We start from the raw sequence: 13,628 nt of genomic DNA, 5'->3' as shown, positions 1-13,628 counted from the left end.
GCCGCTCTATTCCAGATCCCACTATGCTCTCCCATTTCGCCATGTACGGGTGTGCAATAGGTTTACCTGAGCTTGGGTGTAATAGAATCATATAGATGTCAGATATAAGGCCAGAAGTGTGGGTGGCAGTTTTGCAGATGTACTCAAATGTGGTGGGCGCCGAAACCGTTTCAGTACTGTTCAGACTGTAAAAATTCGAATGTTGACTAAGGACGGTTAACCCGCCCGAAACGCGTTAGCGGTTGCTGTATCCCCGCATCGTGGATGTTGCATTAATGTTGCACGAATAAAGGACTTCAAATGCATTGCCTGGAGCTTGGCTGAGCCGTCTTTTCGTTCATTTTGGATACTTTACCCCAGCAGAGGGGAGGCCCGTGCCTCGCTCGGCATGCCATAACGGGAGGTGAGCTGGTTTTTGTTTATACCTCATTTTGTTTATTACCTACATCTATGAGATCAATTGTTCTCCTCGCGTTGTCACCACCTTGCCGTCCTGGTACAAAGCCTACCTGGTCCTTATGGATTACTTGAGGGATCCACTGAATCAGACGATTGGCCAACAATTTTGTGAAAATTTTTAAATCTGCGTTCAAAAGTGCAATCGGCCTATAATTGGCACAATCAGTTGCATCTTTCCTGGCCTTGGGGATAAGAGTGATATGCGTAAAGATTGTAGGCATGGGTTCACCTTGTAAGAACGCATTAAACACCTTCGTCATACGTGGCAACAACACAGGGGAGAAGGTTTGATAGTAAAGATACGTGAGCCCATCTGGGCCCGGGGATTTTCCATTAGGCATTCCATTAATAACCTCCTCTATCTCTTCCGATGTTAGTTCTGAGCTAAGTGTCTCTATAGCCTCTGAGGGGATTCCAGGAAGTGAGCAAGAGTTCAAAAAATCTACTAGTAACGTTTTTCTAAGGGTCTCATCCAGTGGCAGGGTGTTTGGCAGGGAATACAGTTTTGCATAGAATTCTTGGAAGTGAGAGGCGATCACTCTCGGATCAAGTAGTAAGTCCCCCCCCAGAATCCCGTATAATATGGGGGGTTTGGTGGTTCCTCTTTTCCCTCAGTTGTTTAGCCAGGAGAGAATGGTGTTTGTTTGCTTGCTCATAGTACCGTTGCTTAGTGAACACCAACAATTTCTCAACCGCTTGGGTCTGGACCTCTCGTAACTGTTCCCTAACCTCAATTAGCTGTTGGAGTCTCCTCCTAGTTGGGTTAGCTAACAAAGCTGCCTCCTGCTTGTCAATCTCTTTTCTTAGTTCCTTTTCCAGATGGGCCCTATTTCTTTTTAATCTGGTTCCCTGTTCTATGCAGTGACCTCGGAAAACCGCTTTATGGGCTTCCCACATCACAGGGATAGAGGGGATTGAATCCTCATTAAACTGGAAATATTCCCTTAATGCCCCAGTTAACTCCTCCTTGATCAGGGTTTTTTTTAAGAAGGGATTTATTCAGGCGCCAATGACATACCCTAGTTGTAGAGGGGCCCTCACTAAGCTGTAGAAGAACTGGCGCATGATCTGACCACGATATGTCTCCCACCTCTGCGGTATGCATCATTCGTAAGAATTGTATATCTCCAAACCAGTAGTCTATACGGGTATGGGTGCCATGTGGAGCAGAATAAAAGGTAAACGAACAGTCACCCGGGTTACCCACCCTCCATAAATCATACAGGGCAAATCTCCTGATGACCCTGTGGAAAGCCGCTGAAATAGTGTTTTGCGATCTAGTGGCGGGATTGGAGTCGATTGCCAGCCGATCCATATTTTCTGAAAAAATTACATTAAAGTCCCCTCCTATCAGTAGGGGTGCTGCTGGGAGTTTAGCTAATTTATTCAGAACTTTGGTAATGAAGCGGACCTGTGATGAATTGGGGGCATATATATTGCATAAAAGTACAGGCGAACCGAACATTTTACCCTGAACAATAATAAAGCGGCCCATGGGATCTGATGTCACAATGTCAGGCACTATGGGGCACGAGGTTGAAAACAGGATTGCCACTCCCGCTTTTTTGTTCTCAGTGGACGCCATATAAGATACCGGATAAAGATGCTTAGCAAAATTAAAATTCCCCGTCGCATCATAATGTGTCTCCTGCAAGAACACCACGTCTGCCCTACTTCTCTTAAGCTCATTGAGCGTAAGTCGGCGTTTGCGGGCAGAGTTGAGCCCTTTTACATTTAGTGTCAAAAGCTGGACCATGATGAGTGATCTAACCGATGCTCCTGGGCAAGGTGCACGGTGTGCTCCTATGTAATACGCGGCTGAACAGGCCCTGGGGGGGAATGGCTATGTGCGGCTTATGCAGTAAGGCTCTGGTATGGGGGTGAGGGAGGATGCCAGCGTATGAAGGCCTAAGGTGTCAGTAACACTAGGAAAGAAGGACAAAGGGTTTGACAATGGGGGGACAAAACACGCACACCACAAGACAAACAATCAAAACGAGTAAAAACAAGTAAAAAAGTAATAAGAAAACAAGGATAAACTCCCAATTCTATAACCAGGGAGAGGAGAAGCTTCCTGACCCTGGTGTAGGTCTACTCAGCCGGTCAACCCCTAAAGTGGGGGAGTATAGTCGGCTGATCTGGGTTCACCACCTCCTGTATAACCCCTTGGTCAGGGCCAGAGGGTGCGATCCAGAGAAGACCCACCAAATGGGGGAAAACGTGGCAATGGAACCTTTTGAAGGAAAAAGATACGTCAATTATAGTACTACACAAAATTTGAAAAATTAGATATATCACTAACTATCCAGAGACTAACCCCGGTGCCCTTATGCATATTACTTCCCATATTACTAAGGAGCGGAAGGATACCCCTAATATATGCAAACATAAGCAAACATAAGACCCCCTTCAAACAATCAAATGCAAGAACCATAAAGGATATGTATTCAACACGCGTTCTCTTCTATTCATGAGTCCTGGGATGGAGCTCTGGTTCGTGGTCTTCGTCTCTTTTGTTGCGGTTGTTTCTTATTTTGCGATTGGCGCAGTTGAGGGGGGAGACCCCCCAGTCGTCCAGTCGTGGAGTCGGGATGTTCCAAATGTCACAGAATTCCTGCAGTTCCTTCATCACAGAGAGCGTTGCCGTTACTCCATCTTTGGTGGCAGACAGGGCAAAAGGGAAATTCCAGCGGTAGGATATGTCATTCTCACGTAAGATATCCAGCAACGGTCGTAAGATCCGCCGCTTCTGAAGGGTGATCCCAGAAAGGTCCTGGTAGAGCTGTATGGCATCTCCATTGAAAACAAAATTCTTATTTTTCCTTGCCGCAAGCATGAGGCGTTTCTTTAATTCAAAGTCATGCACACAACAGATAATGTCTCGTGGGTTTCCTCCCAATGCTTGAGGGTGAAGACACACATGGCGTTTTTGGGCCGTTTTTACTAAGTGCGTTTTCAGATCGTTAAAAACGCATGCGTTAAAAAACGCATGCGTTTTTGTCCGTTTTTCAGAAATTGCGCAATGAAAAACGGACAAAAATGCATGCGTTTTTAAAAAACAGATGCGTTTTTTAACGCATGCGTTTTTTAACGATCTGAAAACGCACTTAGTAAAAACGGCCCAAAAACGGCCCAAAAACGCCATGTGTGTCTTCACCCTTAGGCCTCAATGCTCTATGAGCTCTATCAATCTTCACCTGTTTTTCCGGCTCCCCTAATAGCGCTGAGAAGAGAGCTTGTAGCGTGACACGAACATCCTCTTTGCACTCTACCTCCGATAGACCCCTCACCCGAATATTATTGCGCCTTCCTCTGTTGTCAAGGTCTTCCAGGAGTCTGGCCATTTCTTGTAGTGTGACAGATTGAGAATACAAAGCATGTTGCGTATGTGAAATCTGACGTCTTGAGTCTGCCTGTTCAGCTTCTAAGTTATCAATTTTCTGCATAATACACTGAATATCACGTCGTACCTTCGAAATTTCTGATTTGAACGCCTCTTTGACTTCGGCAATTAAAGATTTAAAGTCCTCTTTAGTAGGCAGATTCTGGAGGTGAGCATTTCTGGCTTCGCAGTACACGGCATGTTAAAATAAATAACATTGCAGGAAAGTAAAATTTGTTATGCACAAAATAAGCCCTCACACAGGTCTGTACACGTAAAAATGAAAAAGTTATGGATTTTTGAAGGTGGAGAGCGAGAAATGAGCGAAAAAACCCTGCGTCCTTAAGGGGTTAAATAACAACTAATTACACATTAGCTTATATTTTGAGTGCCCATTTGTATATAAATTATGCTGATTCCTGGAATATCCCTTTAAGCCTTACTAGTCAGTGCTCTACCGCTGAGCTATGTAGCCTGACTGTTTTATACCTGTCTTCCTGTTGCTTGTGTTTCTGCATTACCTGCAGCTGTTTTTAGTTCTCAGCTGTGTTAATTTGTATTATCCTATCAGGAGTGGCTGGGCTCCATTTAACCCTGGCTTTTATCATTTGGTATTATGCAAAATATGCTAGGTATTGCTTTATCTTCAGCTTATCCCAGGCTCTGTTCTGTTGGAACATCTATACTTTCTAGTAGCTTCAATTTTGACAATAGTGAGTTATTCTGTGATGTTTGTCTCTTCTCTTGTATTCTCTTACCACTTTCCTGTCTGTTCCCCTTTGTTTGTGTTTATTAAATAGTGAGTGATTTGTGGATCTGTTCATGTTGTTACCTACTATTCCTGTACTCCCTATTGCTCTCTTTCCTGTATTCTGCCTTGGTTGTGTGTTTGTGTGCATGCTGGGATTGCTAGTTAGCTAAGTTTTGTTTAGGTGGGGTTTAAATTTAGTACACCAGACCTTAGTATCCTTTAGTCCTTTTCCCTACTTTCTAGATAGGTCTTTGTGTTTAGAGAGAGAGAAGTTGTCAGGTCTGGAACCAACCTAGGTAACTTGAACATCACCTGTAGGGAGGGACTAACTTATTCTTAGAGAAAGGTACATAGCACATAGCTAATGTGGTGCCAATATTTTAAAAATTAGCATAAAGTGATACTGGGAACTAGAGACCTGCGAGTCTAACATTTGTTGTTGGGAAAATATTTGAAGGGTTTATTAGAGATGCTATACTGCATTATCTCACTGTGCATAGCCTCATAACCCAGCGTGGGTTTATCAGGGATCGGTCATGTAAGACTAATCTGATCAGCTTCTACGAGAAGGTAAGTTCTAGATTGGACCTGCAGGAGGCTGTGGATGTTGTGTATCTGGACTTTTACAAGGCATTTGATACAGTGCCGCATAAAAGGTTAGTAAAAAGCAAGAGCCCTGTGACTAAGGAAAAATCTGTGTATTTAGGTAAGCAAATGGCTTATAGATAGAAAACAAATGGTTGTCATTAATGACACATTGTCAGACTGGGTTGACATTACCAGTGGGGTGCCACGGCTTTTTATTATTTTTATTGATGACCTCTAAGAAGGTTTACAAAGTACAGTTTCCATATTTGAAGATGATACTAAGCTCTCTTTAGTAATTAATACAGAGGAGGATGTTATAACATCACAGAGGGATTTGTGGAAACTAGTTGTCTTAGCTGACAAATGGCAGATGTTTAATGTAGATAAATGTAAAAATTGAGGAAATGAAAATTATAATTATGCGTTAACTGATAAATTTCTTGGTAAAACTGATTAAGAAAAAGACTTGGCGATACTGGTGAATAGTAAACTCAATTTAAGTGAGCAGAGCGAGGCATTTGATGCTAAAGCAAATACAATTATGGGATTTATCATGAGAGGAATAGATTCTCAAGATAAGGACATAGTTTTACCCTTATACAAATTACATGCATGCTAGAGGCGGCATAGTTAAGATACTAACAGTAGTAGATTTCCTTTTTAGAATTAGGCAATTTACTGCTATGTCGGTTTGCAATCATTTTTAGGAAAGACATATTGGAGGAGATTTATTATAGGCCGGCGCCCTTGGGTTGTCGTATGATAGAATCCACGCCCCCCCTCAATGTGCGCGATACATCAGGAGGCTTAGGCGAGTCAAAACCAGCAAACAATAGCTCGCTGGTTTTGCAAATGGACGCATGCATGGGTGAGAAACTAACATGCAGAAAACTGGCGTAAAAGCAGTGATAAATCTCCCCCATTATTTATTATGTTGCATATGAGTGAGTTACTATGGAGTGTCTTTTCCTTTTTATATTGTGAATTAGCAACTATCATCTGTATTTTATATAGTGTATTAAATATTGTGTTATGTATGTAATTATTGTGTGTTAATGTTACTCTGTTCTTTTTTTAAATGTTAACTGAGATGTAACAAAATAATTTCCCCCGTTGGGGATTATTAACCCCTTACTAATATGTGACATCCAGCCGGCAAGTAACAGTGTGCATAGACTTACTCTACAAGCTACAGATGGTCTTTATCCAGGGGGGGAGGCATATAGCAGTGAGTTAGCATAGCTGAGAGTGTCATTGTGTTTTATATACATCTCATGGATCACTTGATCTTCCATCTGTCTCATCTCTTTTTTCATGTGTCAGATACTAGTAGAATGTTTAGAAGCCAAATAAACCTCATACACAAAAAAGACTTCAACCACAGTTTTTGCCATCAAAAAGCATTAAAATTTTATTATGTTAGAAAATACAAGACAAAATTGTTTGGACGAATACACTGTACTGGAGGGACACACAACATCAGGGCAGGGCTATTGGAAAAACGGAAGGTTACAGTCACAGAATCTAATACCTCATATCTTGTCAGTACCTCTTTAACCCCTTAAAGGAAATCTACCACATGATATGGTAGGTGTAAGATGGAAATACCTTCGCTGCATCGCGGTTTAAAACACTTTTTAATCTTTAAGCAGCTTCGGCTATAATGATTAAAAAGCGTTTTAAACCGCGATGCAGCGATTTAGGACACTAACAAAAATAAGCTCCGGTACCAGCTCACATTGAGCTGGTGCTCGGTATTTCCATCTTACACCTACCATATCATGTGGTAGGTTTCATTTAAGGAAGCAGGGCTTTTTAGCTCATTTCTTGCTCTCCACCTTCAAAAATCCATAACTTTTTCATTTTTCCGTGTACAGAGCTGTGCGAGGGCTTATTTTGTGTGCATCAAATTTTACTTTCCCGTGATGTTATTTATTATAACATACCGTGTACTGGGAAGCAGGAAAAAAAATTTCAATTGTGGGCGTAGTTTTTACGACTTCTCTGTGCGCTCCAAATAACACCACTACTTTATTCTTTGGTTCTGTATGATCGCAGTGATACCAAATTTATACAGGTTTTATTGCGTTTTAATACATTTTCAAAAATTAAATGAATGTGTACTAAAAGGGAAAAAAAAATTGCCACCTTCTGACACTAATAACTTTTTCATACTTTGGTATACAGAGCTGTGTGATATGTCATTTTTTGCGAAATGAGCCGACGGTTTCATTGCTACCATTTTGAGGTCTGTGCGACATTTTGATCACTTTTCATTACATTTTTGTCACGTAAAAAGGTCTAAAAGTCGCATTTTGGACATTTGGGCGCCATTTTCCTTCTCGGAGGTCACCGCCGGTAATAACAGTTTTTATATTTTGATAGATCGGGCATTTTGGGACGGGACGATACCTAATGTGTTCGAGATTTTTACTGTTTATTATATTTTATATCAGTTCTAGGGAAAGGGGGGGGGGTGATTTGAGTTAATATTTTTTACATTTTAACATTTTTTAAACTTTTTTTTTCACAATTTCTTAGACCCTCTAGGGTACTTACCCTAGATCAGTGATGGCGAACCTTTTAGATACCAAGTGCCCAAACTACAACCCATATCCACCTGTTTATCACAAAGTGCCAACATGGCAATTTATTCCCTAACTTATTGCTCATCGCTCTGATGTAACTTTCAATCATATCAGTGTTCTGAGGACACCAATACAATAAATAGAATGTTCCCCAAAACAGGAAAAAATATTTTGCCTGGAGAAGGAGCAACAATGATAATTCTGATCTGTCCACAGCTTCCCACCCCTCCTGTTGTCCCAGGCAGCGCTGTTGCTTTATAATAATATTGAGCATGACAAGTCCTGGGCCGCCTGGGAGTGCAAGTAGATAACTTGAGTCCTCTTTGGTGATGGCCTGGGAGCCCAGAGAGAGGGCCCTGAGTGCCACCTCTGGGACCCGTGCCATAGGTTCACCACCACTGCCCTAAATGGTCATATCGTTCCTACCATATACTGCAATACTACTGTATTGCAGTATATGGAGTTTTTGCATGTGATTCATTACAATGAGCCACTGGCTCATTGTAACGAATCTCCTGAAACCATTCAGCCGCAGGTCTGACGAAGACCAGAGGCTGTCATGTCATCCGATCGCCGCCCCCTGATGACGTTCGGAGGAGAGACGATCATCTCTCAGACGAGGTAATATGCAGCAAAGCCCAGCCCGTGAGCCCTTTTCATACACCCTTCATAGCTCTGCAGCGGATACATCCGTCGCAGAACGTGAAGGGGTTAACAACATATCAATTACACCAAAGGTCTCATGCTAGTATAGCATAGTATTATCACATCCAATGTTCCATACTGTAAATAGTGAATGTTTCCTTTGATAAAAAGTAAGTAACAATCACATATGCCTCATATGGGCAACATGGAAGCAAAAAAATCTCAAGTAAAGTGCTTAGTGCATATCCTCTATTGCTGTATCCTCCCATATCTATCTCTCTCTCTGTCTCTCTCTATATATGTATATATATATATAGAGCGAGAGAAAGAGGATATGCACTTTATTACGTGCAATTTCTTTGCTTCCCATATAGTAATATTTGGTGTTTTTGACAAGATATGAGGTATTAGATTCTGTGACTGTAACCTTCTGCTTTTCCAATAGTCCTGCCCTGTTGTTGTTGTGTGTCCCTCGAGCACAGTGTATTTGTCCAAAAAATTTTATGTCTTGTATATTTTAACATAATACAATATGGATGTTTTTTAAAAACAAAAACTGTGGTTGAAGTCTGGCTGTTTTTTGTGTAGGATGTATATTCAAGTGTTATACTATGGAGGAATACCATATGCAATGGCGATAAATGTATGTAGACAGTTAAAATTTGTCCTCCATGTTGAGGTTGTTCCAATTATTTTGATAGAAGCTAAATAAACCTGTAGGTAAACCTATCTTCAAATAAAAATCTTTTATTCACTGCCAAAAAAAAAAAAAACCTTTTTCTGACCACACATTTGGTATTTCTGAATTCAGGAGAAATTGTTAAGGAAACTGAGCATTTTCCTCTTTAACGATTCAGGAAAATAAAAATTTGGGGGTTAAAGGAATGGTTATTAGAAAAATTGTTGGTCATTGTTATTCAGTTCTTTGAGCCACTAGTATAAAAATTCCTTGACAGGCATGGTTTCCAAAATAGGGTAATTAATTTATTGTTTTAAGTGTTCAGGTATCATTAGGGGTCTTCCAATTCAACATAGCACCTGAAAAAACGCAATTGCACAAAAGTAGCAATTTTTCTGTAATCCTTTCTAAACTTTTGCCTACTCCTGTGCAGGAAAAAAAGTTAATTTGCACAAAAATAGGCAACTACATACCAAAATTGAGAATAGATCAGTGCTGTAACTTGAAGCTGATGGGCCCCAGAGCAGTCTGTGCAAGGCCCCTGGCTATAATGTATGGTATATAGTAATAGTCTTCTCATATGGGAAATTGACACCTTATGGGCCCCCTAAGCCTCTCGGAACCGGTTGCGACCGCACCCTCTAAAGTTATGCCCCTTGAAAAGATAAAGTGACTTTTTTATACACCCAAAAAAAAAAAGAGTACAAAAAGATGGGTGCATGACACAACTTCCCATGTATTTCAGGCCCCTGCTAACATGAGGCAATAGTAAAAGATCAGGAAAGGTATGACAGATAACAGAGATCTCTCCCAAAACCTTCCTCCATTGAAAAATATGCATTCCAGCATGTATGTAATACATGCTACTGAATTCCCTAAGTCTAAACTAAGTCATGACAAAACTCCACACAGTCTTCTGTCTATGTCTTTTGAAACACTATAAACACCACTTTCTTCCTCCACGTTCTGATTACTACTCCTTCAACCCCCACATCCCCGTCACATTTCCTGCCTCAGGTCTATACAATATCCTGTTTTTCAGGCAACAACCAATCACGCTTCGTACTTGATGCTGTTTCATGAAGAAATCAGATGAAAGGGACACTCCTATTGGTCACCTTTGAGTGAATGATGATTTGCTGGGAAAGCTGAGCAGGCGGGGCTATGTGGTGTGGGGAAGTAATCCACTTGCAGAGTTGCTGCAGTGTGTGTATTGGGAGAGCTGCTTCCGTGTTCTGGTAGCTGTATAAATGCTTTCTTTTCATCCTTTAGCCCCTGCACTAGAGGCAGTAACATGTGTTTTGTGCTATGTGTTTTCTGCTATGTGTTTTCTAAGCTCAGTAATGGCAGAGGCTGTGCTGCTCAGATGTGGTGCTTGTAGGTGAGGAGGATAAGGACTGGGCTGTTTCTTCTGTAAACCTGTAATGTGCCAGGCAATTATGAAACAGCTGGTTCTACGTTATTTATTTCCTCTAGGACACCATGCACACTACTGAATGGGGGAAACAATCTGCAGCCTGTAACAGCCCCCAAAGCTTTTTATAACACCCTGTCACAGTGGTCTCAAGGCCGCTCTCCCTGTGTAAACAAAATAGTTTTGCATTTGCAACGTGTGAACATAGCCTTTATCATTTCTTGGTCACTGAGAAAAAGGTGCATGAACTAAAAGTCACCAAATCATCCTCAATGGATATTATGATCTGCACCATTTTACAGTATTCTCTAAAAACGGCACTCCAGATTTTGTCCAATTAGGCTATTAGTGCCCTCAGTATATGAAAATGAGCAAAGAAACATTTTTTTGTCAGAGATGAGTCAAGTTTAGAGGCTGCAGGGAATGGTGTCAGTCCAGATGCCCAAATCTACAGTTCTATAGAACCTAGAATCATTCATTTAGTATCATATTGAAGATAAGATACTTAATCTTTCAGATCTGTGTAGGCACCGTAGAAACCAAGAAAGGGGTTTTGTGAAATGACTCTCTCCTTGCAGCCACTAAACTTGATCTATTGCAAATATGACTCTAATTCACATCAGTTTACTTATTTGTTATAAGTAAATGGGCGAAATTTTGCATGAAAGGGGATTCTAGAGAATATTTCATACTCTTACTGGGGGTGGGGATAATAGTTTAATGGGGTAAAATTTGGTGACAGAGTCCCTTTAACTTTTTTTTTTACTGCATGTACAGATTTGTGGGCCCAGTGACCCTATATAACGATATGCCCTGAATCCCCCTTTTTTTTTCCTCCATTCTTTTCCCCTAACTTTCCCTTGACCCTCTGTGGCTCATTTAACTACTAGGGTATGGGTGCTGGGTCTTTTCACACAAGTGTTGTAAAGTTTTATCAGAGTTCTATCAGGGATTGTTCACTTTCAGTCAGTTTAAATGCGTCAGTTTTTCATGCGCAATTCTGATCTCATATATTTGTTTTCTTTAACACATTTTTTATGAGAATTGAATTGACTGGTAAATATTTTCAATGGTAATGGGTCCGTGAAATACATCTTTTGATGCGTCTACATAGATTTGTATTTGCGCAAAAGTAGAGCATGATACAAGTTTCACTTGCGATCAAAAAAAAAACTACTTGTCCATGAAGAAAAGTGCTTTGAATGCAAACAGTCCGTGTTCGATGGAAGTCCACCTTGTGTTAAACGCTTGTATGAAAGGGGCTTTAGGAGATGATGAGCATCTGCTCTGCCTCCATTCCTTCAGCTCGCTGCAATGAGTGACAGTAAAGCTGATTTAGATCTTGCTAAAGCATGCGTTTTCAGTCAGTTTTAAAATGCATCCATTTTTTACTGTTTACGATGCGTTTGGCTGCTTTGAACCTGTTTATTAACGCATGTGTTTTTAAGCAGACTGAAAACGCATGCTTTAAAAAGGCCCAAAAACGCAATGTGGCACACATGTGCCTGGGCTTTCCATTATATGTCCTGAGATGGCATTAAAGAGTGCACTTTTTGATACTTTTTGCCATTAATCATTTAGTTAAATAAGGGTTTGTTAGCCCTCAAAAAGTATTATAGAAGTAATTAGTTTTAAACATGTTTTATTACATTTTTTATTGCTAAATGTTTAACTGTATACACTGTTTTTCTATTTTTGTAGGACAATCGACATCGGACATCACAGAATAACATTATTTCCGTTTGGAAGCTTCCACCTATATCATACTTCTTAATAAAATGTCATTTCAATTTAATTTCAAGATTGAAGACACTGTAAGCAGCCCTGGTGAATGTGAGGTAAACTTATCAAAGCCCACATCGACAATGGAAGATAAAGATGTACAACCAGAAGATTTGAATGACTCCAAGCAAATACAGGGCTCTGAAAACAGTGACTCTGGACACCATTGCAGCAGTTGTGTAACAACTGATGCAATGTCATCTTGTAAGCCAGCTATTGAGCATCCTATTCCTACAGATCTTTCTAGTGTGCTAGAAAATAAAATTCTTGAGAGCAGCTCTGGCCTACAATTTGTAAATGTTTCTGTAGTAGAAATGACTCTTTCCAATTCAGATGTTCGTAAAGAAGACATAGTTAACAAATCTATAAAGTCCCACTCTGATCTTATTTCTGGTGTATATGAAGGTGGAATGAAAATTTGGGAGTGCACATTTGATCTCATTAGATATTTTGAAAGCGAGGAAGTGGACTTTGAAAATAAAAGTGTATTGGATCTTGGTTGTGGAGCCGGCTTGTTAGGGATATTCAGTTTGAAGCACAAAGCAAAAGTGGTTCATTTTCAAGACTACAACAGCACAGTAATAGAAGAGATAACTATTCCCAACACTCTGGTGAACTGTGATTTTGACAATGTAACTGAGAATATGGATAGTGAACCTACTGGGAAAAGAACAAAAACATTAGACGCGGAGCAGGGAATGTTGTCTAAGTGCCGCTTTTTTTCAGGGGAGTGGTCTTCTTTTACTCAGCTGATGAAAAATCAAGTACCTCCAATAAAATATGATATTATTCTTACATCAGAGACCATATATAATACCTCTTACTACAATGCATTGCATGAGGTCCTACAGAATTTATTAGCAGATGATGGAATTATTTACCTGGCTAGCAAATCTCATTACTTTGGGGTTGGAGGAGGTGTTCACCTTTTTGAGAACTTTATTAAGGAGAAAAAACTGTTTAATATTCATTCTCTTAAAATGAATAATGATGGGCTTCAGAGAATCCTTCTCCGTTTAGATTTTAAAAGAAGTCCTTAACTAATATCTGTATTTAAAGAAAATAAATTTTTTTTAAGTATGACGTGTTACTAGTGGGATTTTTCATTTATTTGTGACTTTTATCACCACATATTAACAGTGATGCTTTTCAAAAAGCTTTTTCAAGAAAAGTTTGCCTAACCTCTGTAGACAACATGAGGATCCTGTACATTGTGGTTTGTTTAACAAAAGCAACACATGACCCATCAAGTATTTCATAAAAATCAGCCAACATCAAATTTACTATTTTTCAGACACCCTAGGGTACTTTACCCTAGGCTGTCTGATTGATCCTACCAT

General features: G+C 40.2%; 1 protein-coding gene across 4 annotated transcripts; it reads left to right on the top strand.

Moving 5' to 3' along the window:
• Positions 1-4,529: 4,529 nt before the first annotated feature.
• METTL18 (methyltransferase 18, RPL3 N3(tau)-histidine) lies at positions 4,530-13,371 on the top strand. 4 transcript variants are annotated; one of them, XM_072114907.1, is made up of 2 exons: positions 4,530-4,554; positions 12,208-13,371. In XM_072114907.1, the coding sequence occupies exon 2, from the start codon at positions 12,285-12,287 to the stop codon at positions 13,326-13,328; it is 1,044 nt and encodes a 347-aa protein (XP_071971008.1). In that variant the 5' UTR covers positions 4,530-4,554; positions 12,208-12,284; the 3' UTR covers positions 13,329-13,371. The 4 variants fall into 4 exon arrangements, with proteins under 4 accessions (XP_071971008.1, XP_071970980.1, XP_071970999.1 ...); XM_072114879.1 differs by lacking the exon at positions 4,530-4,554 and adding an exon at positions 10,199-10,330; XM_072114898.1 differs by lacking the exon at positions 4,530-4,554 and adding an exon at positions 10,221-10,298.
• Positions 13,372-13,628: the final 257 nt, after the last annotated feature.

This window comes from Engystomops pustulosus, chromosome 1, assembly GCF_040894005.1.
Source record: "Engystomops pustulosus chromosome 1, aEngPut4.maternal, whole genome shotgun sequence".
In the NCBI taxonomy this organism is placed as follows: Eukaryota; Metazoa; Chordata; class Amphibia; order Anura; family Leptodactylidae; genus Engystomops; species Engystomops pustulosus.
Note: the sequence above shows the minus strand (reverse complement) of the source record. Positions and strands in the feature narration are given on the sequence as shown.

Excerpts from the sequence above, each read along its gene's own strand:
- METTL18 (XM_072114907.1), top strand. The coding sequence starts at position 12,285 with ATGTCATTTCAATTTAATTTCAAGATTGAAGACACTGTAAGCAGCCCT.